General features: G+C 42.8%; 1 protein-coding gene across 2 annotated transcripts; it reads right to left on the bottom strand.

Annotated features, from left to right (window-relative positions):
* LOC137649641 (probable serine hydrolase) lies at positions 1–27668 on the bottom strand. 2 transcript variants are annotated; one of them, XM_068382619.1, is made up of 4 exons: positions 27581–27668; positions 18232–18353; positions 16274–16500; positions 1–1146 (listed from the first exon to the last, which is right to left on the bottom strand). In XM_068382619.1, coding segments are annotated over exons 1-4 (960 nt in total). In that variant the 5' UTR covers positions 27583–27668; the 3' UTR covers positions 1–537. The 2 variants fall into 2 exon arrangements, with proteins under 2 accessions (XP_068238720.1, XP_068238719.1); XM_068382618.1 differs by lacking the exon at positions 27581–27668 and adding an exon at positions 27253–27462 and having other exon boundaries at positions 4–1146.

Raw genomic sequence — 27668 nt, 5'->3', positions numbered from 1 at the left:
TCCAATTATTACAGCATCATGTGTACTGTAGTTGAATGAGTTCCTTCAATTCCATTTTAGTTTTCACGCACTAACTTTTTCAGTGGCAGATTCTCACTAAAATTACAAACTTTAGGGAAAATTGAATATTCAATATAGGAGAGACCAGTCATGTGAAGAGGAGAAAGAAAGACAAATCTATATAAGATATAAACTTTAAAAAATTTACAAACAATAAAAAATTTACAAACAATAAACTTTCAGTAGTCTAAAAATCATCAATCACTGACAACAAATTTTGTGTTTGCTGTGAATCTAAAATTCAGGATAGTGGTAAAATTAGAATGGTTATAGTGTTATGATGTCCATGATACTATTATATACATGCTTTGCTAATCACAAACTGAACACCTGGTTTTACAGTGAATCTAATTTTTTTAATCTCAATAAATACAGTTTAAAGGACCATCATATCATTAAATGTATACTAAACACTGACTAAGCAATATTTAGCATCTAAAAAACATTCAATAGTAGAAATAAAATTACTTTGCACCCTCAAAGGTCTAGCATATCATCAAGTAAAAACTCACTAATCAATGATTGAACAACTTCCGGATCATTCAAGTGAACATGGTGGGTGCCTTCCACAGTTACATATTTGAAAACTTTTGCACTTTTCTGGTAAATACTAATAATTTCATCATAGATAGCTTTATCTTCATAAAATGGGCCTTTCGAGGCCTTTATTAACAAAAATTCACATTCCAATTGCTTTGCAAATTCTTTCATTTGGTCAAATGTCAGAGATAATATATTGCTTACTTTGACTTTCGGGTCATAATTAAAAGAGTACTCGCCATTTCCGTAGTCTATTGACCCTCTTCGTAACAAAATTTTGGTTGATTTTTCAGTTATACTCATATTATACCCTTTCATCATTTTGTCTACAATTGTTGCTTGATCGTAACGAGGAAGCTCCCTGCTTTTTGCCTCTAAAAGGATCAGTTCTTCAATACACTGTGCAGTTTTTTGTGGCTGATTTTCTGGCTCCACAGTGATTGGTTTTATCAAGTCGAGAACAACAATTTTCTTTACTTTCTTTGGAAATGTGGCAGCATATAGAAATGCAGCTCCACCTCCCATACTATGGCCAAGAAGTGTTACCTGAAATAAATACAGTATGCATTATATTGTATTCTCAAAAAATTTTATATATATATATATATATATATATATATATATATATATATATATATATATATATATATATATATATATATATATAATAAATTTTTTGTAAAACATACAACAGCTAGCATATGAAAAGCATAATTTGTATCAAACCACAAAACAACATAATCTATATATTATGAGTAAAGTAAACAATAAAGACAATGACAGCTACAGGGGTTTTGTCAAAGGAAAAATCTATCTGTCGGTAGGTTCTGTGTGATCTTTAAGGACTTAACTGTAAAAGGGTAAGACAGAGAATCCAATAAAACATAAAATACCAAAGAAATATTGTCTCCTCTAGGGCCAGTCTATTAATGAGCAAAGTATAAACTCAGTGTGTATAAGGAGACACTTAGGTTCAGGCTCATTGAACCCATCACAGAACTTTCAATACTGAAATATGTCTGCCAGCTGATAACACATCATCACCAAGAACCGATATAATACCTTGGCACTTTGTATGCCCCCAGCCACCATCTCCCATTTTGGAGTATGTCCTCGTTTCATACACACGACTAGGGAGGAGGAAGGGTCTTGCAGACTATACAAATCTCCCCAAAAATAGATGTTTCCTTCATCAAAACTCCTTTTCTGTGATTAATGTGCTATGCGGTTTCCAAGGACTAATTAAAGATCCATATTAAAACGGACTCATATACAATAAAGGCCTATCGTCTTTAACCAAGAAAACATCCAATTCATGAGTATAAGAGTGAGAAGAAAAACTAACAAGTCAGATGCTCACCTCATAAGAGAAATTCTATTTACCCATTTCTAATGATAAATTTTACTTTTTAACATACATCACCATACTGTACTGTACATAGCAGTTGTGGTCACGGTCCTAAAGTCAATCAGTCGTAAGTTGCATGAGTCGTAAGTCTCAGTCATAAGTTGCATAGGTCGTAAGTCTCAGTCATAAGTTGCATAGGTCATAAGTACAGTAAATGAGTATCTGTAGAAACTGAATAGAGGCTCTGAGAGGAGAAGTATTCCTTCCACAGCACCACACGCTTTGCCTTGATTTCTTGAGGTATCGGGACATGACGCGCTGTCTCGTGAAAAAAGCCCCTCTTTCGGAAGAGATGCTGGATAACCAATAACGGTAAAGTGAAAGGAACTTCAGCAAGTGGTGAAACCCCTGCAAGTGGGGTTGACAGAGTAGGTTGTGCCATGGCGGAAGTTCTCTTGGGGTCTCTATTAGTAGAAACCATTTTTGGGGCTTCTAAAGACAACTTCAGAATCTGGGATGATAAAACCTTGTTTAACAACCTTTGCTTTCGGCTCTGATGGTGAATGGACATTGCCGCTCTTCATCCTCGCCGTATATTGGCAGCTATTAATGACTTTTTGCTTTTTCTTTTCTCTAGTGTGTGTTTGTGAAGTTGACTTCAGCAACCTTGCGCACCTGCCCTGGACTCTCCAGCCGCCCTTGTGGAACGTTTATGTCGGCGGTGGAGACAGATCCTCACATCCTTTGTACTATATGCAGAGGTCAACGGTATGATAGTGTAAATAAGTGTAATGAGTGTAAAGAGTGGTCTTCCTACCAGTGGGAGAGGTTTGGGCGACGGCAGAAGAAGCCCAAGCAGGATATTTCTCCTTCGAAGGTTCCTTCGAAAGGAGAAAAACCCAAGGCCTCTTCTTCCGTTTCCCGACCCTCCTCCGAAGCTCTTACTCGTTCGGTCTCTTACGAGAGACCGTCGAGTAGTAGCGTAGACCAAGTTAATGTCGGCCAAACCCGGTCCTCGAGAGATGGTGTTGCTTCACCTAGCGAACCGGCCCCACCTCTCCCCTCGGGTGAGGCCTTGTCATTAACCCCTATGTTGCAGATTTGGTCTTCCTTGGGGCTCACGGGTCCGCCCTCCAAGAAAGCTTTGCTACATTTCATCTGAATAGGTGCTTCTGTTCTGCATTCATCGTCGCCATCAGAGGTAGATCCTCTGGCCCTTGTCGACGTTGTAGTGTCAGAGATGTCACACTTAATGTCATCCGACTCCTCTACCCCTCCAGACTCTCCAGCGGTTGCTGCCGTCTTAGTTTCCCCCATTCCTGAACATCCTTCGAGGGGGAAACTAAGTCCAGCGCCTGTCTCTCCTGCGAGTGTTTCTCCCCTTCAGAGGAGTTCACTCATAGAGACTCCTCTTCGGAGGACTGCTGCGGCGCACGGTCAGCTTGCTGATCCAACGGCCCCCAGAGGGCGCCTTCATCGGAAAGCTCGCCCTCCACTTCGCCTTAGAGGTCTTCCTTCACCATCGGTGAAGAGGCGCCTTTTTCGTTCGTCTGCTTCGTCGTCGCAGCTGTCCCCTGCAGAGGAGCCTCCGCTGCAGTCATCGGACCCTCAACCATCGACCGTCACTGCTCCTGCTACTAGTCCTGTGACTTTGGTCCTGGACCTCTATGCGGATCGTTCACGATCCCCATCGGTGGATGCTCGCCCTTATAAAGGGCACATCCCAGTTCCTGACCATCCACCCTTCAGACCTGCCAACCTTCCATCACCGTTCCTATCACCGGTAAAGCCTCTTGAGGCTACAGTATACCAAAGTGCGCAGCTGTGTGCCATCGCCCTGCAGCTCGCCAACCTACGGGACATCAGCACTCACCAGCAGTACGTCAAATTGCGCGTCAGCACTCTACAGGACTTTGGCTCCCACTCATAGACGGCAGCAACATCATGCACCTGCGCACCCTGCACTCACACGCCCAGGGTCGCCCGCGCCAGCGCATTACAACACGCTTGCGCTCTCCTGCGCCTCTGCAATCTTCTGCGGACCCTGCGCCTACTCGCCCAAAATCTCCTATATGCCAGCGCTCTCCTGTGCGCCAACACTCACCTGCACACCAGAACTCTCCTGTGCACAAGCACGGGAGCGCGCCAGTACTCACCTGCGCACCAATATTCTCATGCGCGCCAACACTCACCGACGCGGTATCACTCTCCTGCGTGCACGCGCCATCACACGCCTACGCGCGTGCATCCAACACGCGCAATCCAGCACTCACCTGCGCGCCAGCGCTCCCATAGACATACACGCTCTCCTACGCGCCAGTACTCCCCTAGACATACACGCTCTCCTACGCGCCAGGTCTCTCCCGCGCACGCACCAAGACATACGCAAGCGCCACCACTCGCCTGCGCGCCAATTTTCACCTGCCTACATGCGCCACTATTCTCCTGTGCGCCTGCGCACGCGCCAACAGGCGCAGGAACTACACGCAGCAAGGTCACCATCGCCTCATTCCCCTCCCCGCACACACATTCCAGCATACCCTGCGGAAGAAGGGAAACTGGCACCATCAGAGGGGTTCAGGATCCCTAAACTGCCTTCTAAGGCGAACCCACCTATTACGGTGACTCCTACTCCTCATAGGGAACCTTTGGTCCCTTTCCCTTCAGATCTGTCTGACAGCGCATCAGTCAGTCAGCAGCCTTGGTTCAGTGCCCTAGTCAGAGCTGTGACACAGGCATTCAAGCCTAGCCTGTCCTGTCCTGCCGCTCGTCAGAGCAGCCTATAGCTCTGGACTCATGACACGGAACCATGGCTTCCTCTACCCCCTTTGAAGAGGAAAAGAGGAGTTTCCGATGCAGTCAGTTCCCCGAGGGTGAAGCCGACTCCGTGCAGACCATCAAGGCTAATCCCAGGGATACTCTCCCTTCCTGTCTGATGAAGACCATCCTTCACCAAGGGAATAGCGTGAGGAGAGGCACTCCTCCATCCCATCATTGGAGGAAACCTCCCTTTACGCAGAGACTTCCCCTCAGTCAGAGATCAGGAGGGACACAACACTCAGGCCTTCGATGTTAGAGTCTTACCTCCTTCCTCGGAAGGAATCCAAAGACTCCAAGACTCTGCCAAAGTCCTCCACCAGGACTACTAGAAAGAAGACAGACAGCCACTCGAGGAATGTCTGCGACTCACCCCCATGAAGAGCTCTTGGGGGACAGAGGGAGACTTCGCTGCAACTCTAACATCAGGAGGAGAGCAACAAGAGTTAGAACAAGCATTCTGGCAGGTTCTGACTCTAATAAGGGTTCTTAATGGATTTTCCGACCCAGAGATACCGCCTCGAGAGGGCAAGTACACGGTCTTAGACCGCGTCTTTAGCACTCAGAAACCCTCAAAGAGCAGTGCAGCCCTGCCCTGGTCTCAGGGGTTGAAGAGTACCAGGGACAAGATCGCCCAACAGCTCTACGAGTTTGCCGGCTCTACGAAGAAGCTACTCCCACCTCCTCGTGTACATCAGAGGAGGTACTTTGAGATCCTGGAGGAGCCCAGTTCAGCTCTTCCACTTCACCACTCTCTGGAAGAGCTAACCAGGGAAGTCCCTCTCAGCTGGCAGGTCCCGTTCTCAGTGGCCGAAGTCCTTCACCAGGAAAAGGTCACTAAGTATGTGATGCAAGCTACTTCATGGCTGGACATCTGGTTAGGGACCTTGGGAATCCTGGTGCGATCCGAGGATTTCTCCAAGGAGCGTACCAGGAAGGCAATGGAGACCTTTCTCCCCTCAGGCACTCACACGATCGAGTTTCTTGCCCACCAAGTTTCGTACTTGTGGGCGAACACCATCTTGAAACGTCGAGATGCAGTGTCTGAGAGGTTCCACCAACAGGTCCCCAGTGTCGAGATAAATAGGCTTAGATATTCCTCCCTAGAGGGGCCCACCTCTTTGAGCCCAAGGACATGGAACTTGCTGCTGAGAGTCTCATTGAAACTCCTTCCTCCATAGGGCTTTGACATCCAAGCCCTATAAACCTCCCGCACCTCAGCAGTCCCGTCCAACCAAGACCGTGACGATGAAACCAGCAGCGAAGACAACAGTGTCTAATAAACTAAAAGTCCTCCAGGGGAGGAAAGAATCCTAGAGGGAGCGGCCGAGGCCGCAAACGCTAGGATAGGCACTCCCCCTACATTTCCACCAGTGGGGGGATGCCTACAAAGTTGCTCAGACAAGTGGAAGCAACTCTGGGCCGATTCCTGGACAATCTTTGTGATTCGTCTAGGATATCGTGTCCCATTCATAACATCTCTCCCTCTCCTGACCAGGAATCCAGTGTCAATAGACTCCCTTGCCATGGGATCGGCAAGGGGGCAGGCCCTTCCGGTAGAAGTCCAGACCCTGTTGAAGAAGGGCGCTCTCCAAGAGGTCCTCGACGAGTCCCCAGGCTTCTTCAGTCGACTCTTTCTTGTAAGAAAGGCGTCTGGAGGCTGGAGACCAGTCATCGACCTCTCAGCCCTGAACAAGTTTGTCAAACAAACTTCGTTCAGCATGGAGACGGCAGACACGATCAGACTAGCGGTAAGACATCAGGACTTCATGTGTACACTGGACCTAAAGGACGCGTACTTCCAGATCCCAGTCCATCCGTCTTCAAGTAAGTACTTAAGATTCAGCCTAGACAACAGAAAACACCAGTTCAAGGTGCTGTGCTTCGGTCTTTCCACAGAACCTTAAGTTTTCACCAGAGTGTTTGCCCTAGTGTCATCTTGGGCACACGGGATTGGCATCCGTCTCCTACGTTACCTGGACGACTGGCTAATCCTAGCAGACTCGGTGTCAACCCTTCTTCAACACCGAGACAAACTTCTGAAACTTTGCCAAGATCTGGGGATCATGGTACAGTAAATCTTGAGAAGTCATCCCTGCTTCCTACACAGAAACTGGTATACCTGGGCATGATTATAGACACCAATCTCCACAAAGCTTTCCCATCAGACGACAGGATAACAAGGCTGAGGAAGGTCGCAAGACCTTTTCTAAGACGAGAAGAACTTCCAGCCCAAACGTGGTTACGTCTCCTCGGTCACCTTTCATCGCTGGCCCGTCCAGTTCCCAATGGTCGCCTCAGGATGAGATCCCTCTAGTGGCAACTCAAGTCCCGGTTGAATCAGACTCGAGATTCCCCAGACATCCGGATCCCCATGGGATCAGCGGAAATAACGGACCTTCAGTGGTGGGTGGCAGACGAGACCCTACGAAAGGGAGTGGATCTTCTCGTCCTCCCCCCGGATTTGATGCTGTTCTCAGACGCTTCCAAAAAAGGGTGGGGGCCCACGTGCTGCACCACACGACCTCAGGCCTCTGGTCACAGTCAGAAGAGTACCTCCACATAAATCTCCTAGAGATGAAGGCCATCTTTCTAGCCCTTCAACAGTTCCAACATTTCCTGGCAGGGCACTCAGTGGTGGTGATGAGCGACAACACCACAGTAGTGGCTTACATCAACAAGCAAGGAAGTACTTTTTCGCAGCATCTATCCCATCTAGCAGTAGAGATGCTGAGATGGGCCGAAATCCACTCGATACCACTATCGGCACGCTTCATTCCGGGCAAAAGGAATGTGCTCGCCGACAACCTGAGCAGAGCATCTCAGATAGTGAGTACCGAGTGGTCTTTGGATCATCTAGTAGCCAACAAAGTCCTGACTTTGTGGGGTTCTCCAACTGTGGACCTCTTCGCAACGGCTCTGAACTTCAGGCTCCCGCTGTATTGTTCCCCAGTCCCAGACCCAAGGCTCTCTGGTAAGATGCATTCCAACAACGGTGGGACAACATCGATGTTTACGCCTTTCCCCCGTTCTCTGATGAGGAGGGTACTCAACAAGGCCAGAACATCGGTCAATCTTTCAATGACCCTCATAGCTCCGCTATGGCATTACGCAGAATGGTTTCCGGACCTTCTGCAGCTCCTAATGGAGCCCCTAGAGAACTTCCTCCAAGATACAATCTACTCAAACAACCACATGCCAACATATTCCTCTCAGAGAGGATTTTCGCAACAAGTTGCGACTAGGATGTCTGGATACCTGCATAAGTCATCAGCAGCAGTTTAACAGGCAAAGTGGAAAGTCTTCTGTGGTTGGTGTCGTGGAAGGGGTATCTCTCCTCTCGATGCCACTATTCCAGCAATAGCGGAGTTCCTCGTTTATTTGCGTGAAGAAATGCGCCTGTCAGTCTCGGCAGTAAAAGCCTATCGCTCAGCCTTAAGCCTCACCTTTAGACTGAAAGGAATGGATATTTCTTCATCGCTAGAACTTTCCTTACTCATAGGGAGCTATGAACTTACCTGTATTCAGTCAGAGTGAGACCTCCCCCATGGAACGCGGATCGAGTTCTCAGGTCTCTTAAGAGACCTCACTATGAACCATTACGCAAGGCAACCAATCGCCACTTGACTTGGAAGTCAGTGTTCCTGCTAGCTTTGGCTTCGGCCAAACGAGTCTGTGAACTTCATGGTCTCTCATACGACATCGCCCATTCAAGGGGATGGGGAGAGGTAACGTTCAGCTTTGCCCCTGAGTTTATTGCTAAGACTCAGAACCCGGGAGTAGCGGATCCACGATTCGATTCCTTCCGGATTTCTAGTCTCCGTACTGTAACAGATGACCCAGACCATCTCTTACTATGCCCAGTGAGGAGTTTGAGGCTGTATTTTAAAAGAACAGCCACAGCCCGTCCCCATGTGCCTGCACTATTCGTCAGCATAGGAAGAACCAAGAGGAGGGTCACCAAGAACACCATCTCAGCATGGATTCGCAAGGTCATAGACCATGCATTGAATCCAGACCCTCCTCCTTCACGTCGCCCCAGACCTCATGATGTCAGGGGCGTAGCTACGTCCCTGGCATTCAAGAGAAACTTCTCAGTGACGCAGGTTCTTCAAGCTGGGGTGTGGAATCACCAGACCACATTCAAATCCCACTACCTGGAAGATGTGACCCACAGGAGACTCGATACGTTCTCTATCGGTCCTGTAGTGGCTGCACAACAGCTGGTTTAAAACCAAAAGCTCCTTATTAGACAAGTAGCAGTAGGTTGAGGGCATTGTTACCCAGATTTAGTCTGCGTGAATGAAAAGGTTTTACTGGCTCTTATTCTTTTCTTCATCCACCCTTCTCTTGGGTAAAGCAGCATCCTGGGTTCTCTGCACAGCTGACCTCAAACCACTGCAGGTAAACCATGCTCCCTTGTGTACCTAGTATTAAGACTAATACTGTTGCGTCCCCATACCCTGGCAAGGTGGCATTGGGAAAGTCCTAGTTACACAGTTTTTCCTTCTAAAGAACTTGGAATAACTTTACCTGGACAGTCGCACTTCTATATACCTCAACACACAGGTTGTGTAGGCCGCAGACCTTGCGTAGCAAGGTCTTAGTGAGGAGCAGGGACTCCTTATTTTTAAGTACTGACATACTCAGATAGGGAGCCCGCGGGTAAAGCCAAAAGCCAGATTGGCTGGGACGTCCACCCTACCTAATGGATGAGTCACTCCTATTAAATAGCGTGGTTTGTATTCCAGTTACGGAACAAATGACAAATCCGTAGATAATTTGTATTTTTCCTAACTATATAAACCTTAGCTATTTAAACAAACTTACGCACCAGCCCTATCCCCCTTGAAGTCCTACCTCCAAGCAAAGTGAGCTCAATCACAGGTGTGTGTAAGGGGAGCAGTAGCAAGCTACCCTCCCCTACCCCACTAACTAGCGGTATGGGTAGTTAACTGTCATGGGTAGATATAATACTTTTAAAGGAGATGTATAAAAGACAAAAATATCTTTTCCCAGTGTGAGCGGCGAGACGAGATTTGACTGTGACCTTGTTTGGGCAATCCTATCATCTCTTCATTTTCATCAGCATTTTGGAAGTAAACTAAGCCTCGTCGAGAGCCTGCCGTGATAAGGGAACTGTCCTGCTTTGACTAAGATGTCATTGTCTTAATTAGTGGAGCCAGCATATTTTGAGAAACCGAGCCTGAGGGAAATTCTTGTTTAGGATATACGTCATCATGGAAGGACACGTGCTGCCTTTTTGTTACGACTTAACACGTGGTCCAGATTGTATCAGAAATTTCTTCTAGAAGCTTCCATGGCGTGATCAAAGTGGGCGTTTTAGAGGAAGCCAATAGAGATGCAGAATTGTTAAAAAGAATGCCTTCGATAGAAATGATCACTGCCCAATGTAATTAACTCTGCCCATATATGGGTATATAACTTCAAGAAGAGATTGTCCAAGAGAGATAGGACAGGACATAAGACAAGAGAGGAACTATGTCCAAAGAAGATAAGATCAAAGTCCTAGCAAGATAAGAAACAGAGAAGACCAGAAGTCTGATAGAGCCACATTCTAACCTTCCCTTCAGACAACAAAAGCCTATCTCCTAAAGATCCTGCTATGGCCAAGAAGAAGAGACAAATTGAAGCAGCCAGCCCTCCCTGCTTGTGACAAGAAGTAGCCAACACTGCCTGCAAGAACCTGTAACGATTATGAGACCATAACATTAATCCTCACTAAATTTTAATGGCTCGTCATTTCAGCTACACCAAAAATAATACCCCTATTAAATAGCTAAAGTTTGTATAGTTAGGAAAACTACAAATTATTTACGAATTTGTCATATTGTCGGAGAAACTCCCAGTCATGTGACTCGTTGTTATTTATAGATAAAAAGATCATTTTGGTAATTTCTTGTTGAAGCTTGTGGCAAACATGTCTATTGTCAGAGAAATCCAGTCATGAGCCTCGTTGCTATTTAGAGTTAAAAAAAAAAAAAAATTTGGATAATTTTTTGTTGAGGCTTCTAATGAACATGTCTATTGTCAGAGAACCCCACAGTCATGAGCCTCGTTGCTACTTACATATAAAATTACCATGTTGGTAATTTCTTATTGAGGCTTATGGTGAACATGTCTATTGGCAGAGAACCCCAAAGTCATGAGCCTTATTGCTATTTAGAAATACAAAGACCATTTTGGTAATTTCTTGTTGAGGCTTGTGATGAATATATCAGAGAACCCCCACCGTCATGAGCCTCGTTGCTACTTAAAGAGATAAAAAGACCATGTTGATAATTTATTGTTGAGGCTTGTAGTGAACATGTCTATTGTCAGAAAACCCCATAATCATGAGCCTCGTTGCTACTTAGAGATACAAAGACCATTTTGGTAATTTCTTGTCGAGGATTGAGGTGAACATGTCTGTTGTCTGAGAACCCCAGTCATGATCCTCGTTTCTTCTTGGAGATACAGAGACCATTTTGGTAATTTCTAATTGATGCTTGTGGTGAACATGTCTATAATCAGGGAACCCCACAAAGTCATGAGCCTCATTGCCACCAACAGATATAAAGACAATTTTGAACCTACTATCTGACCCAGTGACTCCACTTGTGTGCTATGAAGTTCTTTTTGCTAGGTATGAACAGGCCTGAGAGGATCACTGCATTGAGGACTGCCCAATCAGTATCAATACAGCTAGCTGGCTGAGAACATGTGATACTGTGCCGCTTTCTTTGTTGACATGCCACCATATTTGCTTTGTCATTTATCAGTGCAATCGAGTGGGCAGTCAGCAACGGCTGGAAGTACTGAAGGGTTAGATAAACTGCCTTCAACTCTGGCATGTTGATGTGGAGACACTTGTCGTCTAGCAACCACTGTACCGACTTGAAGATGTCCTTGAGATGGAGACCCCACCATCTCTTTGATGCATCCAAAAACAAAAGGAAATCCAAGGGGGGACACTCTCAAGGGAGACCTCCAAAACAGATTCTACTCATCTAGCCACCAATAGAAAATTAGAACTGTTGTCTTGGTCAACTGATGGCAGAGATTTGGCAGAATCTGCGGCTTGCAACCAATCTTTTTAGACACCACTGCAATGATTGCAGATGGAGGCAACCATGAGTTACAAGCTTTTATAGCAACGTCAGGTGCCCTTGTAGCTGTAGTCATTGTTTTGTTGGCTACTGTGCCCAACTGAGGAAGGGGTGAGCTGCTACTTTTGAGCCGAGTTACCCAGTGTTAGGACAGATAAACTTTCCCTGTTACTGTGTCTATGTCCTTGCCAAGGTACATCATTCTCTGGTTGGCCAAAAGGCTGGAATTAACCCAATTTGTCACAATCTCCAGATAGTGACAAAATGTGAGGAACCTGTTCTGATGATGACAAAGTTTGGACTCTTGAGTTCCCCAGTATTAGCCAGTCGTCTAAGTACCCTGATCAAATGAATCCGGTTGGCTTGGGCCCAAGCTAACATCAACATGAATACCTGAGTGAATACCTGGGGGACTGTGGACAACCCAAAGCAAAGCACTTTGAATTGAAATACATACTGTACTTTGCTCCCTAGGACAAAGAGTAGATAATTTCTTGAACGATTCAAGGGGATCTGAAATTGATCATCTCTGAGGTCGAGAGAAATCATGAAATTGTTCTTCCTTGGCACATATGATTGGGCTAGGCATTTCCATCCTGAATGGAGTCTGATTGTTAATTCCTTCAAGGGCTGCAAGATTTATTACTGACCACAAATCTCCTGAGGGTTTCTCAACTAGAAACAGACAGCTGATGAACCCCAGAGAATAGTCTCTGACCTCCTCCAGAGCACCCTTTTGCAGCATATGTCTGCACCTACGATTAAAGGGCAAGGTCTTTCTCTCCTCCTGGTCGATAGTAAGACCAGATCATTGAAGCTAGAATGAGGGGAGGGGGAGAGCTGTTGAACAGAAAGTAGTATCTGAACAGAAGCACTTCCACTGCTCTGCAATGTGAAACTGCCACTTCATCCATGTCTTTAACAGGTATCCCACTACTGGAGGTGGTTACGTGTGATCAAGAGCCTTGTCTGCCTTTTCCCCTGTGATTCTGGTTTTGACCTCTCCACTAACAAAACGGCTGACCAGAATCAAAGGGCTTGTGTAAAGATTCTGGGATCATGTCTATGCAACTACTGTCTATGGGCTGATCTGGGAGCTTGCCTAGATGGAGGAGTTGGTCTATTACAGACATCGAAAGAGGAAGGCTATGGCCAATTAAAATAAACCGCTCGATGGATGAGAGAATCCTGGTTGGATTTCCTCCATTTGTCCGGTGTTAGTTCTACATGGTTTAGAGGGAACAGCAAGGACTTCCCAAAGTTAAAAACCTCCTTTAGATTTATCTTCTACACAAACTTAAGAGGAGATCACATCTTGCTTCTTCAGAATCCAATTGGCCCACTGGTTAGCTGTCTGGTGAACCAAAAGCTCTATAGCTTTAGCGCTCAATAGAGTGAGGTCTCTAAACTGCCTCCTCTTTTCTGCATTGGAGGTGTCTGAATTTGAGGCCAGGTGCTTAACCAGTGATTTAACTAGGAGGTTGCCTGCAGCGTAACCATTACTACGGTTTGCATGTTACAGTCTCCTGAAGCTGTAAAAATGATATGCTGGGGGGCCAGTTTCTCGTCCGAACTGGATGGGCCAGGGTAGAAACCGCTGGATCCCGAGGCAGCGGAGAGGGATGGGCATCCTGTGTCACGTATCATCTCTGCTTTGGAAATACTGTTGGTAGGATCTTGGAAGATTGACCTGCCTTCATGGAATCCTTACGAGCTGACATCTGTAAGTCGCCAAAGCCATTTACCGTTCTAGTCAGGGGAGTCCTCACAATCGGGAGAAGCTGCACCTCTTTGGAGAGGAAAGATATTGCTTCTCGTCTCTCTTCTCATGTGTCATACTCAGCCAGTGCCAAGGAGGGTCGAGATTTAAAAACTTGTAAGTAATATCCAAATTTGAGGAAGAAAAAGATTTTGCAGTCAAAACTTTGCCCTTTCCTGAGGGCCTCCTCTGAAATTTCCCAATTTGGGGAAAAAAGATTTTTGCAGTCAAAACTTTTCCCTTTGCTGAGGGGCTCCTCCGCCTCTCACCGGGAGAACGAGGGAAAGAAGGATTGTCAGCAACATTCTTTCAGAAAGATCTAGAAGAGTCAGCTGAATTTTTGGCTTTCATTTTGAAGTCCTTGCTCTCTCCTTTCCTGGATCCTTTCAAAAAGGGTTATCAAGGATCTTTTGTTGCTTCAGAGCAGACACCACCTTCAGGAGACTCTTGTTCTCAGGGAAGTCTCCCAAATATTGTTCAAAAGATTGCTCAGTGCTATCAAAGTACTGATTATGAACAAATTCTATCAGAAACCACCTGTAGTTCTCCGTATAAAAAACATATCTTGGAGGTCTCAATCGCCTATGCATTTGAAGGCAAGGATCTACAGCCAAGGATGTTACTTGCAATCTCCTGAGGCTCAGAGGAACGAAAATCCGGATTTCGTCAAGGATTCGGTAAAGGCTGAGGTCTCTGGGCTAGGAATAACACATCTGACTCCTTACATGGAGATCGGGCAAAGTTTGTGAGGCGCTTAGCCACTCGCACTAGTTTCTCTGCACTCAGCCATAATCAATGGACTGTGCTAAGATACACAGGATTGATGCACTTGCTCGCATTTTTGTTACTTGTTCTATACATATCAGGAATTAATAGGGGTGTTAGCGCATCAAGAACGCTATGGCGAGCTATGTGTCTAGGCGAGCACTTCCAATGATTGTGCCTATCTTTATCAAAAGTCTCGCGAATTCTAGAAATCTGTCAGAAATCGTGATCAGGTGATCGGGAAACAAAAGGGTATCCTTCCCCTTGGTGAGAGCGTGCCAGAGGAAGAGGCACGTGCGAATCCTTGTAATTGTGAAGCGATGTTCCAACATGAGTGCTAATGTTGAGCGCATTGAAATGAGATCACGCCATAGTTTTATGAATTGTTGCCAAACCTTTAGGCTTACAAAAACCATGTCCATGCTCACTAGTGTTGAATGCATTTGAGTGCTTTATCACTGATTTGTGATAAAGGTAAACCCACTGGAGCGCGGGCTTGCTCTCATCTAAGTTTTAGTGTTAAGTCCACTAGATGCAAAGCGAAGCGCTTCATAGTGCATGCGAAGCTTGAGTGTGCTTTCCACAGACAAAGTCTGAATGGGAAATATTAGTTACTAAATGTGAATATGTGAGGCAGCACTTTCACTTGAAACAGACCAGTCACAGTCCAACCCCTTTGCTTGCTCAAAGATGTTGCCCGCGAGGGCGTGTAAGAGAAGAGAGGACGTACATCACTCCGCAGTTATGCAAGGGCAAGCACACTCGTCACAAGGAAGCAAATAGCGTAATCTCTTGACAAAAGGAGAGCTCGTTCCTATTACTACCGAGATCTCCGGGCAACCATCAAGGAGGTTGCTCAAGAACGGCCTGCCCTAAGAGCGGAATAATAGCTGGTGACTTAGGAGGTAGGTTCAAGGTCAGATACAGGACCTAGAGAAAGCTTAATCCTGGCCAAGGGATTAAGCATGAAAGCTAGGCGCTCTATGGAAGGGGTTCCTTGCAATCCCAAGAACAACCAGAGGTGTAGCACAGCATCATCTACAGGAACACCTGCAAAACATGACTCTTTCCAAGGGAGAGGCTCTTCTATTCTGCTGGAGGAAACAGAAGTCTGCTGGCCTTGAAATTCCTCCAACAATTAAATTGGTACCACTTTTTTTCTGACTTGCTTCCCAAAGAGGCTAATAGGGAAGGGCCAGAGGGTAAGGTACCAGGTGTGGAAAGAATAGGCCTAACCGACTTCTTCGACCTTGAGGACGAGCTAGAGGGGGAAGAATTTTGCTTTGCCACCTTGCTCCATCTCCTGCCATACACCTTCCACTGAGAGGGTAACCACCCCCTACACTCCTTACACGGGGATTCCAGGCAGCAAACGCACCCCCTGTACAAAGGACAAAAGGAACGTACTGGGCAAGTTTGCATGTCTGCCTTTGGCATACAGATACAGACCTAGAAAAAGAAAATTTTTTTTAGATAGGTAAGGTAGCAAACACTGATAGCACATCAGTGTTAGTCCGTGCCAAGAATCAAAATGAATGGTCAGTGTATCAGCAGAAGAGGCAAGGTTTCCCCGCCACTAGCCACTAACTACTGGCTATTACCGACACCTCGTTGTAAGGTTTTAACTGCTGATTTCCAGCTGTGCTTAAATCAATTCTCCATATTTAAGGAAAAAGGTTTGTACTCGAGTAGGAACAAATAAACAATATAAAATAATGGTTTGTAATCTTGTATTAGCATAATACAGTACTGTATCTTTAAATCTAATATTTTTCAAACTGATTTGAGTTTGTCAATAGCACTGTACTGTACAGTATAAACTACACCTAATATACTCATGTTTCAAAATACAGTTCATAAGACTTACTAACTTACCTCTTTAATATCTAAATGCTGTACAACTCTTTCAATACATAAAATGAGGTCTAAGAAAGTTGATCCCTCCCTTGGAATTTTAGAACTAAATCCATGACCAGGAAAATCTATTGCGATTAATGACAAAGATTTTGGTAATAATGGGGCAAGACTGTCCCATGTCCCTGCATTGTCCATCCATCCATGAAGACCAATTACAGGCTTTTGTCCTTCATTCCACACTTTACCTAAAGATTTGGGAAATTTGGAAAATTTCTTCTGACTAAAATTTTGCAGAATAATTTTTATTTTTTAAATGGCAGAGAATAATCAATGAATACAAAATTTGTCAGTAGACTATGAGTGATAAGTATAAAATCAAATAATTAAATAACCTCAGAGTGGATTAATTAATATATCCCTTAATTAGGGAGATTGTTTCGGCGCGTGCTAGAATCAGTTGTTGAAGTTGTATAATGAGCAGTTATCCAAAAGGCAAGGGTGCAGGGCAATCATAGAAGACTCACTTTTGCTTCAGCCGTTATTGTGTGCAGATGTACAAAACTATTGCTAACAAACCTGTTAATTCTTTCTCTGTTTGAAAAGCAGTTGTTGAATATGTAATGGAAGCAAGAACTTCGCGGTGGAGTCACCCATCAGGCACGAGATTCTCCTATGAGGACAGATAACCAAGAAGACATTGCCAGTGCCAAACTGAAATTACTGCTTTGAAAAGAAAAGGGTGTGCAAGCTCCCTCAGCCTTTTAATGCATCATCTGTAAGATAGACTCTTGCTGCTGCCAAGTCAATCAGTATGCCTAGGGACTCCAACCTCTGCTTGGGTATGACACTTGATTTCTCCCAGTTTACCACAATCATTAGATCATGGCAAAATGCCAGAATCTGACTTTGATTCTAAAGCAATTGCCTCTCCCAGGAGGCCAGGATCAAACAATCATCAAGATACATCAGCAGACATATCCCTTGCGAGTGTGCCCAAGTGTCTACCAAGGTGAACACCCGAGGCGAGGAGCCATACGGTAAACAGTCCGAAATACAGTCTTGAACTGGTACACCATGCCGTAAAGGGGGAAGGGGAGGTACTTGAGAGAGGGTTGATGTACTTCTCCAAAGCTGCTGGGGTTGACAAACTCATCAGCTCTGCAAAGTATGTACAGTACAGTAACTGTTCCTGTTCACTGGTCAAGCTAGAAAACAATATGGTGGGAGGCCATGGTTAAAGCCTTCATGGCCACTGACTCAGAGGCTAAGAAGGACGTGTCTTCCACCTTCACTCTCTCCAACAAAAGTGCCCCCATCCCGTCAGAGCACAAACTGACGGGTCTATCTTCAGAGGTGAAGACGCAGCGTTCTCTGCTGTATATAACCTCCACTGGCTAAAGATGGGGTAGCAGGATCTTGTTTGAACTATTGGAACAAAGTGAATTCTCAGATCCAAAGATCTGGTTAATCACCCAGTTCAAAGCCATGTCAATAAGATCCAACCAAGGCAACTCCAACAAGGGCTTTCGATTCTTAAGAGGCCCCAAAATGCCGATCAATAACCAAGTCCTCCCCAAAGGTGTAATCACAATCACCTCTCCTAAGACCACTGCACTCACTAATGAGACCAAAGACATTCACACAGGAGCTCTCCGACTCAAGGTGGTCAGCTTCTGTGGGCTCTGGGCCAAGATCCAGATCACCCAAAACATCTTGCCCATGAGCACCCTCGTCTGCCACCAAAGGACGAGGGTGGGGTAGCTAGCTCCAGACAATTTGCTTCCCCCTTCTCACCCTGTACCCTCAACAGTTGGATAACTGCTCATTGTCCAATTTCAACAAGCGATTCTAGCTCGCGCTGAAACAGCCTCCCCAAACAAAGGACAAGGGTTTGTATTTTGCACAGGAATGAATGAAGTGTATGTTTATCATGATTGATTTCTGAGTACTATACAGCATTACAAAATAAAACTCACCTGCTATATGGCCATTAGGGATAGGTATTTTGATTTCTTTTGGTCCCACAGTAGACATAACTCTCCTATACAAATAATAGTTTCCAGATTTCCACAGTCTTCTTGAAACCATGAAAGGAGACCTAATGAAAAAATAGCATATCTGTATAAGATTAAATAATAAACACAGCAATACTACTATACCAAAAAGGATATGAATGTAAGTACAGTACAGTACTGTATACAGTAGTTACCATTAAACCAAAAAGGACATGAATGTAAGTACAGTACAGTACTGTATACAGTAGTTACCAGTAAACCAAAAAGGACACGAATGTAAGTACAGTACAGTACTGTATACAGTAGTTACCATTAAACCAAAAAGGACACAAATGTAAGTACAGTACAGTACTGTATACAGTAGTTACCATTAAACCAAAAAGGACACAAATGTAAGTACAGTACAGTACTGTATACAGTAGTTACCAGTAAACCAAAAAGGACACGAATTCAAGTACAGTACAGTACTGTATACAGTACTTACCATTAAACCAAAAAGGACACGAATTCAAGTACAGTACAGTACTGTATACAGTACTTACCATTAAACCAAAAAGGACACGAATGTAAATACACTACAGTACTGCATACAGTACTTACAATTAAACCAAAAAGGACACGAATGTAAATACAGTACAGTACTGTATACAGTACTTACCATTAAACCAAAAAGGACATGAATGTAAGTACAGTACAGTACTGTATACAGTAGTTACCATTAAACCAAAAAGGACACGAATGTAAATACAGTACAGTACTGCATACAGTACTTACAATTAAACCAAAAAGGACACGAATGTAAAAACAGTACAGTACTGTATACAGTAGTTACCATTAAACCAAAAAGGACATGAATGTAAATACAGTACAGTACTGGATACAGTACTTACAATTAAACCAAAAAGGACACGAATGTAAATACAGTACAGTACTGTATACAGTAGTTACCATTAAACCAAAAAGGACATGAATGTAAATACAGTACAGTACTGTATACAGTTCTTACAATTAAACCAAAAAGGACACGAATGTAAGTACAGTACAGTACTGTATACAGTACTTACAATTAAACCAAAAAGGACACGAATGTAAGTACAGTACAGTACTGTATACAGTAGTTACCATTAAACCAAAAAGGACATGAATGTAAATACAGTACAGTACTGTATACAGTACTTTCAATTAAACCAAAAAGGACACGAATGTAAGTACAGTACAGTACTGTATACAGTAGTTACCATTAAACCAAAAAGGACATGAATTCAAGTACAGTACAGTACTGTATACAGTACTTTCAATTAAACCAAAAAGGACATGAATGTAAGTACAGTACAGTACTGTATACAGTACTTACAATTAAACCAAAAAGGACACGAATGTAAGTACAGTACAGTACTGTATACAGTACTTACAATTAAACCAAAAAGGACACGAATGTAAGTACAGTACAGTACTGTATACAGTACTTTCAATTAAACCAAAAAGGACACGAATGTAAGTACAGTACAGTACTGTATACAGTACTTTCAATTAAACCAAAAAGGACACGAATGTAAGTACAGTACAGTACTGTATACAGTACTTACAATTAAACCAAAAAGGACACGAATGTAAGTACAGTACAGTACTGTATACAGTACTTTCAATTAAACCAAAAAGGACACGAATGTAAGTACAGTACAGTACTGTATACAGTACTTACAATTAAACCAAAAAGGACACGAATGTAAGTACAGTACAGTACTGTATACAGTACTTACAATTAAACCAAAAAGGACACGAATGTAAGTACAGTACAGTACTGTATACAGTAGTTACCATTAAACCAAAAAGGACACGAATGTAAGTACAGTACAGTACTGTATACAGTAGTTACCATTAAACCAAAAAGGACACGAATGTAAAAACAGTACAGTACTGTATACAGTAGTTACCATTAAACCAAAAAGGACACGAATGTAAATACAGTACAGTACTGTATACAGTAGTTACCATTAAACCAAAAAGGACACGAATGTAAATACAGTACAGTACTGTATACAGTACTTACAATTAAACCAAAAAGGACACGAATGTAAATACAGTACAGTACTGTATACAGTAGTTACCATTAAACCAAAAAGGACACGAATGTAAATACAGTACAGTACTGTATACAGTAGTTACCATTAAACCAAAAAGGACACGAATGTAAATACAGTACAGTACTGTATACAGTACTTACAATTAAACCAAAAAGGACACGAATGTAAGTACAGTACAGTACTGTATACAGTAGTTACCATTAAACCAAAAAGGACATGAATTCAAGTACAGTACAGTACTGTATACAGTACTTACAATTAAACCAAAAAGGACATGAATGTAAATACAATACAGTACTGTATACAGTAGTTACCATTAAACCAAAAAGGACATGAATGTAAATACAGTACAGTACTGTATACAGTACTTACAATTAAACCAAAAAGGACACGAATGTAAGTACAGTACAGTACTGTATACAGTAGTTACCATTAAACCAAAAAGGACATGAATTTAAGTACAGTACAGTACTGTATACAGTACTTACAATTAAACCAAAAAGGACATGAATGTAAATACAGTACAGTACTGTATACAGTAGTTACCATTAAACCAAAAAGGACATGAATGTAAATACAGTACAGTACTGTATACAGTACTTACAATTAAACCAAAAAGGACACGAATGTAAGTACAGTACAGTACTGTATACAGTAGTTACCATTAAACCAAAAAGGACATGAATTTAAGTACAGTACAGTGTTGCATACAGTACTTACAATTAAACCAAAAAGGACACGAATGTAAGTACAGTACAGTACTGTATACAGTAGTTACCATTAAACCAAAAAGGACATGAATTTAAGTACAGTACAGTGTTGCATACAGTACTTACCATTAAACCAAAAAGGACACGAATGTAAATACAGTACAGTACTGTATACAGTACTTACAATTAAACCAAAAAGGACACGAATGTAAATACAGTACAGTACTGTATACAGTAGTTACCATTAAACCAAAAAGGACATGAATGTAAATACAGTACAGTACTGTATACAGTACTTACAATTAAACCAAAAAGGACACGAATGTAAGTACAGTACAGTACTGTATACAGTAGTTACCATTAAACCAAAAAGGACATGAATTCAAGTACAGTACAGTACTGTATACAGTACTTACAATTAAACCAAAAAGGACATGAATGTAAATACAGTACAGTACTGTATACAGTAGTTACCATTAAACCAAAAAGGACATGAATGTAAATACAGTACAGTACTGTATACAGTACTTACAATTAAACCAAAAAGGACACGAATGTAAGTACAGTACAGTACTGTATACAGTAGTTACCATTAAACCAAAAAGGACATGAATTCAAGTACAGTACAGTACTGTATACAGTACTTACAATTAAACCAAAAAGGACATGAATGTAAATACAGTACAGTACTGTATACAGTAGTTACAATTAAACCAAAAAGGACATGAATTTAAGTACAGTACAGTACTGTATACAGTAATTACAATTAAACAGATTTAAATTATAGATCAAAATATGTTCATTTCAAATCACTTTATCTACCAGCCCTCTCAATCATCTAACTTAAACTCTGTTATGTTTATCAATAACTACTGAGCAGTGCATTTTCAACACCTTTCAGCTTTAAGGTTACAGTATTTACATACATGTCACATGGGTTGGACTAGTAGTATTGATAAGTACTATTCACAAAAATCTTTAGAACTGCAAGATTAAGCAAAATACAAAACACCAACCTATTTATTTTGAAAAAATGTTATGTTTTTCAAAGGGTTAGAAAAATCACCAATTTTTAATATACATTAATTTGTATCTTTCCTAGCCATACAAACCTGAGTCCATTACTCAGGAGAACAGATGACAGCAAAGCTGGAACACACCAGTTGAAAATTTATAACGAGGTGTAAACAACTGGCACGTAGTTATGTATCAGTAGCAGGGAGGCAACCAGCCCCCTGCTGGCTCAGTGATAAACCACTTAGATAGCAGCATGGACTTTTGTGGGGGTTAGTCTTGTGGGAAAGTTTGAGTGAACGGACTCAGTATGTAGTTAGAAAAAATATAAATTACATTACAAATTTGTGATTTGTTCTTACACAAATAAAAACCCTCATCCTTTATTCAGGAGACTCATCTTTAGGTAGAAGGAAGTCCCCGTTTCAACTGGCTGGAAACTTAGCCCAAGAACTGGATCTTGTTTCGGTTGCAGGGCTGCTGTGGAAGAAAAGTTGTGTACTGGCTTGGTAGGAGACAGCCTATACAGTATGTGTTGACGAACAAGATCTCCCTCAGAGAACTCGATCTCCTATGGGTCCTGGGATGGAACATGTTCCCTGGAGGAGGTTTAATTTGCCTCTTAGGCCTACAAAGCCTCCGATCCAATTTAATTGGGACTATGTCCCAATTTCTCAAAGAAAGAATTAGCTTGGCAGAATTAGGCTTGAACCTCTGAGTTTCTAGGTGCTGCTGCACCCTCGAAACATGAATTAGAGGAGCATACTTAAGAGCTGCGGTGTTACTGGTAGCAACGCAACATAGCCTTGGATCAGAAGGAGCCTGCGATGAATCGTGGGAGGACATCATCACAATCGGTCTGGTCAAATCCAATACTGTAGATGGATCGCGAGGGGTTGGCATGGTGATCGCCGCCACTTTCAGGATCTCCTACAGTAGGATGGCATTCCAAGATATCGCAGGAACAGTTGGCTTGCGGATGGAATGCTCGTAGGCAGGGGCGCAAAACGACTGGACTGGTGTTCATGGAGCACGAAACTGGTTCATGCAAACCACCCCCATTGGCAAGACAGGCTCAACTAATCGCAGGGGAGCGCAACTTCAAGATTGCAATCAGCAACAGGATCGCATGTTGCAACAGGTGCAGGATCTATAAGAGGAGAGCGAGCCTGTGTTCCGTGCTCTATCTCGCGAGATAGAGGAGGCTCAACAGTGTGTGTGAGTGACACCGAAACACTGGTGGTTGTGTTGAGACTGTGAGCAGGTGTTAGGCTGCTCTCTCAACCCAACCAGGAGAGCTCAGTGGTGATCTCCCCTGGTGCACTAGCACAGGAAACGGTGCATGCTGGAGACTCGTGGTGAGGCAAGACGCACACTAGGTTGATGGAGGATTGCGAACAGGATCAACAGCGATCTCCAAAGAGCTCGAGTGCACTGGCGACAAATCATGCTGGCGCTTCTGAATTACTTAGGGAGATGGACACCCAGGTGAAGAAGACCTCTCGCATTTCCGAGGGTGGACGCTGAAAGTCCCTTTAGGTTAGCAAGGTCAGAAGGGTGAGGACAGAGGTGTCTGTCATTGCACCAAGTAAGCCCAGCATTCTAGCTAACACTACCCTACAGATATTCAGATAGGAGAGGATCTACTGCAGACGATGAAGGTCCAGGGGCCATGAGACCGAGCAGAAGGGACTCCCTCTTGTCGGCTCTGGAAGGGGAAGTACCAAAGCCAACCCCAGCAGGACCAAAAACACTCCCCTGCCATGTTCAACGAAGCAACACCTCCAAAAGCCTCTCCTTCGAAGGGGAACCCACAAGCCCCAGGAATGGCAACAAAATCCACAGAACGTCTTGAGATACAGTCTCCCCACTGGGGGAAGGCTTCACATAGTTGGAAAGAGCTTCCTGACCCAAGGATTATCAGAGGGTTAAATGGCCACCTCTCTTACTCTATCGTCCCCCGTAGGAGGCTGAACGAGAAGAGATGGAAGGGAGGGCACGAGGAGTGAGAGAGAGAGAGGGAAGTCAGAACTTCTTCAGCCTCGAGGAAGATCTCAAAGGCAAAGAATCCCTTTTAGATTTCTTTTTCGTCCTCCCGCCATACCTCTCCCAATGGGAAGATAGCCACTCCTGTCACTCATCGCATGAAGAGGCCTCCGTGTAGGAGTGTCCTTTGCATGAGGGCCCAAGTCGGTGAGGATCCATCCCTATTTTGGACACCGCAATGCCCAGACAAACCCACATGCCATGCATTCCTCAAACTCATACACACCAATTCACACCTGAAATAGTGAATGAGAAAAGTTTAAATTTCGGCCAATGCCAGTTAAAGCACGGAAGAGATACGTCTCCTCTCAACCAAGGGTGAAATCAAAGTGGAGTAGTAGTGAGTGAGTGGGGGTGGCGGTACTTCCCAAATACCACTGGCAACAACCAGTACGGTTGTTGACACTTCGTTCAAAGATTGAATAGCTGTGTCAGATTATGCTGCTATCTTCTCCTATGTAAAGAAACAATGGTTGTTATTCATGAAGGAACAATAGTGTATCCTTATTGTTTACATCATCAAAAACTTCTATTGTAGATGCTAAATAAACACTTGATGGTATCTCCAAAACGCTAATCATATTTACTAAACCTACAGAACTCAAATGTCTTTGTTTGCACTTAGGACCCAATAGCTCTCTAGCAGCAGTATCTCAATGGGTGGCTGATGACTTCGTCAACCTACCACCATCGGTTTTAAGAAATGTTCAAATTTTTCCCTGTGCAGCAATTACTGGGAAGACACTTTTGTGGTCTATGTAAAGAGAAGGCGGTATTATCGTAAAACGACATGGGAGAAACTTCACTAATAAAGAAATGCTATTTTATATACAAAATCTCCTGTTTTCTTTGAAAATGACCTTTATTTCAATCGCAAATAAATAGTTAATAAGATACCCTAATATATCCTACAGTAATGGGGGCCACCCAGGGATTTAGGTGGGAAAAATTTACAGGAGAATCCATAAATATTAGTAAAGCTAACCTTTTCTTCTCTATCCATTATTCTCTGGGACGCTTAATAAATCCACGAAAAATTACACAAAATATTAGCATTCTATGCTCCTGTTATTTCACATTTGTTTGTTTACATCCTAAGTCATTACTTTTAGGACCCCATTGTAGTTGCAGTGTTAGTCCATTTAAATGAAATAAGGTAGGGTATTATAAAAACTTTCCTTACAGAACAAACTGTTTTTCCCTCAGTTAATAGTGTATTTGCAATGAATTTCACCTTTATTTCAGTGGTAAATAATAACTTTTTTTCTGGTTTCCCACACTCATACCCTCCAGTTCCCAACTGTGTCTATTGGGAAGGGGGGGTGTAATGGAAGAATGGCTTATTTGCGGCAGAAATGAAGTTTAGTTTCGTTGAAAGCACACTATTTACAGTAAGAAAAGTTTGTTTTTTTTTCTATTAGAAATGTTGTCGCGTGTTAAACTATAATTTTACCAAAAAAGCTTAAAGACAAAGTACTGTAGTCATAAATGCAATTTTACACTATTTTGATATTGTAATTTAGGTAAATCGATTTGATGTTTACTTGTAATTATGAATTTGGGCCATTAGGAACACTGTTACAGCCTGGAAGACCATTCAGTGCCCTGACATGAGTTAAGGATAATTTGTAGTGTTAATACATGGAAATCAGTTAAACAGATATTGGTCACAAACCTATAAATATGATACTAACTTATGAAAACTTAGCGTGGAGTAAAGGTAGTGCACCTTTCAGTTACATAGCTTAACTGGTTTAACTTTACCTGTGCATCGTTCAGTTACATAGGTATACTAAGGAGATGAATAAGGTGTCCTAGCTTAATTGGTTAAACTTTATCAGTGCACCATTCAGTTACATGGGTATACTAAAGAGAATAATATGGTATCTTTGCTTAATTGGATTAATTTTACCTGTGCACCAGTCAGTTACATAGGTATACTAATGAGAGGAATGTGGTTTCTTCGCTTAATTTGTTTAGTTTTACCTGTGCACCATTCAGTTACATAGGTATACAGAACTAATGAGAGGAATATAGTCATCGCTTAATTGGTTTAATTTTACCTGTGTACCGTTCAGTTGCATAGGTAAACTAAAGAGAGCAATAAGGTGTCATAGGTCTGTTCAGGATAAATAAGCAAGCAACGGGGAATCAGACGGGCTTCAGTTGAATATAACGGCTACAGATCTTACAAACGGGAGCCTACACACAATATCCTAGGGTCAGGAATATTTGTTTACATAGCTTGAATGTTTATTTTAGAAAGCTTCCAAGCTAGAAAATGTTAGCCTGGACAAATGGAAATCCTTTGACTAGGAATGCTGTGTATGCAATTAAGCTAATTCTAGGCTACACTGTAGCAAAAGTCAGGGGGGGGGTTATGTATGATAGCGGCAAATTTTATGTATGATACCGGCCGACCAAGAATACGGCAATGTAAAAGATGTAGCTTGAATGTTTACTTTAGAGAGCTTCCAAGCCAGAAAATGTTAGCCGGGGTAAATGGAAATCCCTTGCCCTGGAAATACTGAGTAGGCAATTAAGCTAATTCTAGGCCACACAATAACAAAAGTTGGGGTTGTATGTATGACAGCGGCCACCTATTATGTATGGTGACGGACGACTAAGAATACAGCAGTGTAGAAGATGTGGCAGGTGGCATTACCCCCGCCCCCTTTGGTAAGTAGGTAAGGACATGGTTTGTATGTTAGGTTAGGTTAGGTGAGGAAGTTTAGGTTTGTTGATTTCAATTATCTATGAACACGGAAGGAACTGGCCACTGATATACAAAGGCTCCAAAGTCGGATTTAGGTTGTTATCTATACCATTACAGAACCTTTCCAAAATCGCTGGGTAATGCATTGCACCTTCATAATAGGCATACGACTTGGGTAAAATGTTTTATCTACTGTAGGATCACTTAAACTATTAGTTCAGACAAACACTGGCTTCATCTCAAGTGATGGGCTGACCAAACTCTTCCCTGGTGTGGGTCAGCTACCCTTCAGCCCAGCTAAACATATCTAAAATAAGTGTATAGTCTACCAGTAACCAATCAAATTGGTAAAATTATAATCAAATTTTATCACACATACTAGACCGGCACTTGAGGCAACCTCAACACTTACAAAGATGATCGGACGAACATCATCTACAGATAACACTGTAAGTTTGCCACTTGCAATTGCAAATTTATGATTGTAAACAAAAACGAAATAATCAAGTAAATGGTTTTCCATGGTAAACTATAATAGTATTTTCCGTATTTTTTGTATTGAAAATAAATTAGATAAATGCTTAATGTATACTCTGCAGTAAATTGTTCCCACAGATGTTAAAGATAATGAACCTTCCACAGATAACATTGTGCACAAACGTGTTTGTAAAGAACGCCTTTGGCGATTGCATCATACCGGAGATAAGACTTGGTCTTGTTTGTATTCCACTTCAACTTACATTACTAAAAGTCTAAGCTAATATTAGACTTTGCTACTGTGTATTTGTGGGTGTAACCAACACCATACTATACATTAAATAACGTTTT

Source organism: Palaemon carinicauda, chromosome 11 (assembly GCF_036898095.1).
Source record: "Palaemon carinicauda isolate YSFRI2023 chromosome 11, ASM3689809v2, whole genome shotgun sequence".
Classification (NCBI taxonomy): domain Eukaryota; kingdom Metazoa; phylum Arthropoda; class Malacostraca; order Decapoda; family Palaemonidae; genus Palaemon; species Palaemon carinicauda.
The sequence above is the reverse complement of the archived record's forward strand: the minus strand, read 5'-3'. Positions and strand labels throughout refer to the sequence as shown.

What these genes read in the sequence shown, in the direction of transcription:
- LOC137649641 (XM_068382618.1), bottom strand. Translation starts at nt 27,275, where the DNA reads ATGATGTTCGTCCGATCATCTTT. An exon ending in ATGTTCGTCCGATCATCTTT is followed by an intron (nt 18,354 to 27,252) that starts GTAAGTGTTGAG and finishes TTTTTTCATTAG; the next exon opens with GTCTCCTTTCATGGTTTCAA. An exon ending in AGCATTTAGATATTAAAGAG is followed by an intron (nt 1,147 to 16,273) that starts GTAAGTTAGTAA and finishes TATTTATTTCAG; the next exon opens with GTAACACTTCTTGGCCATAG.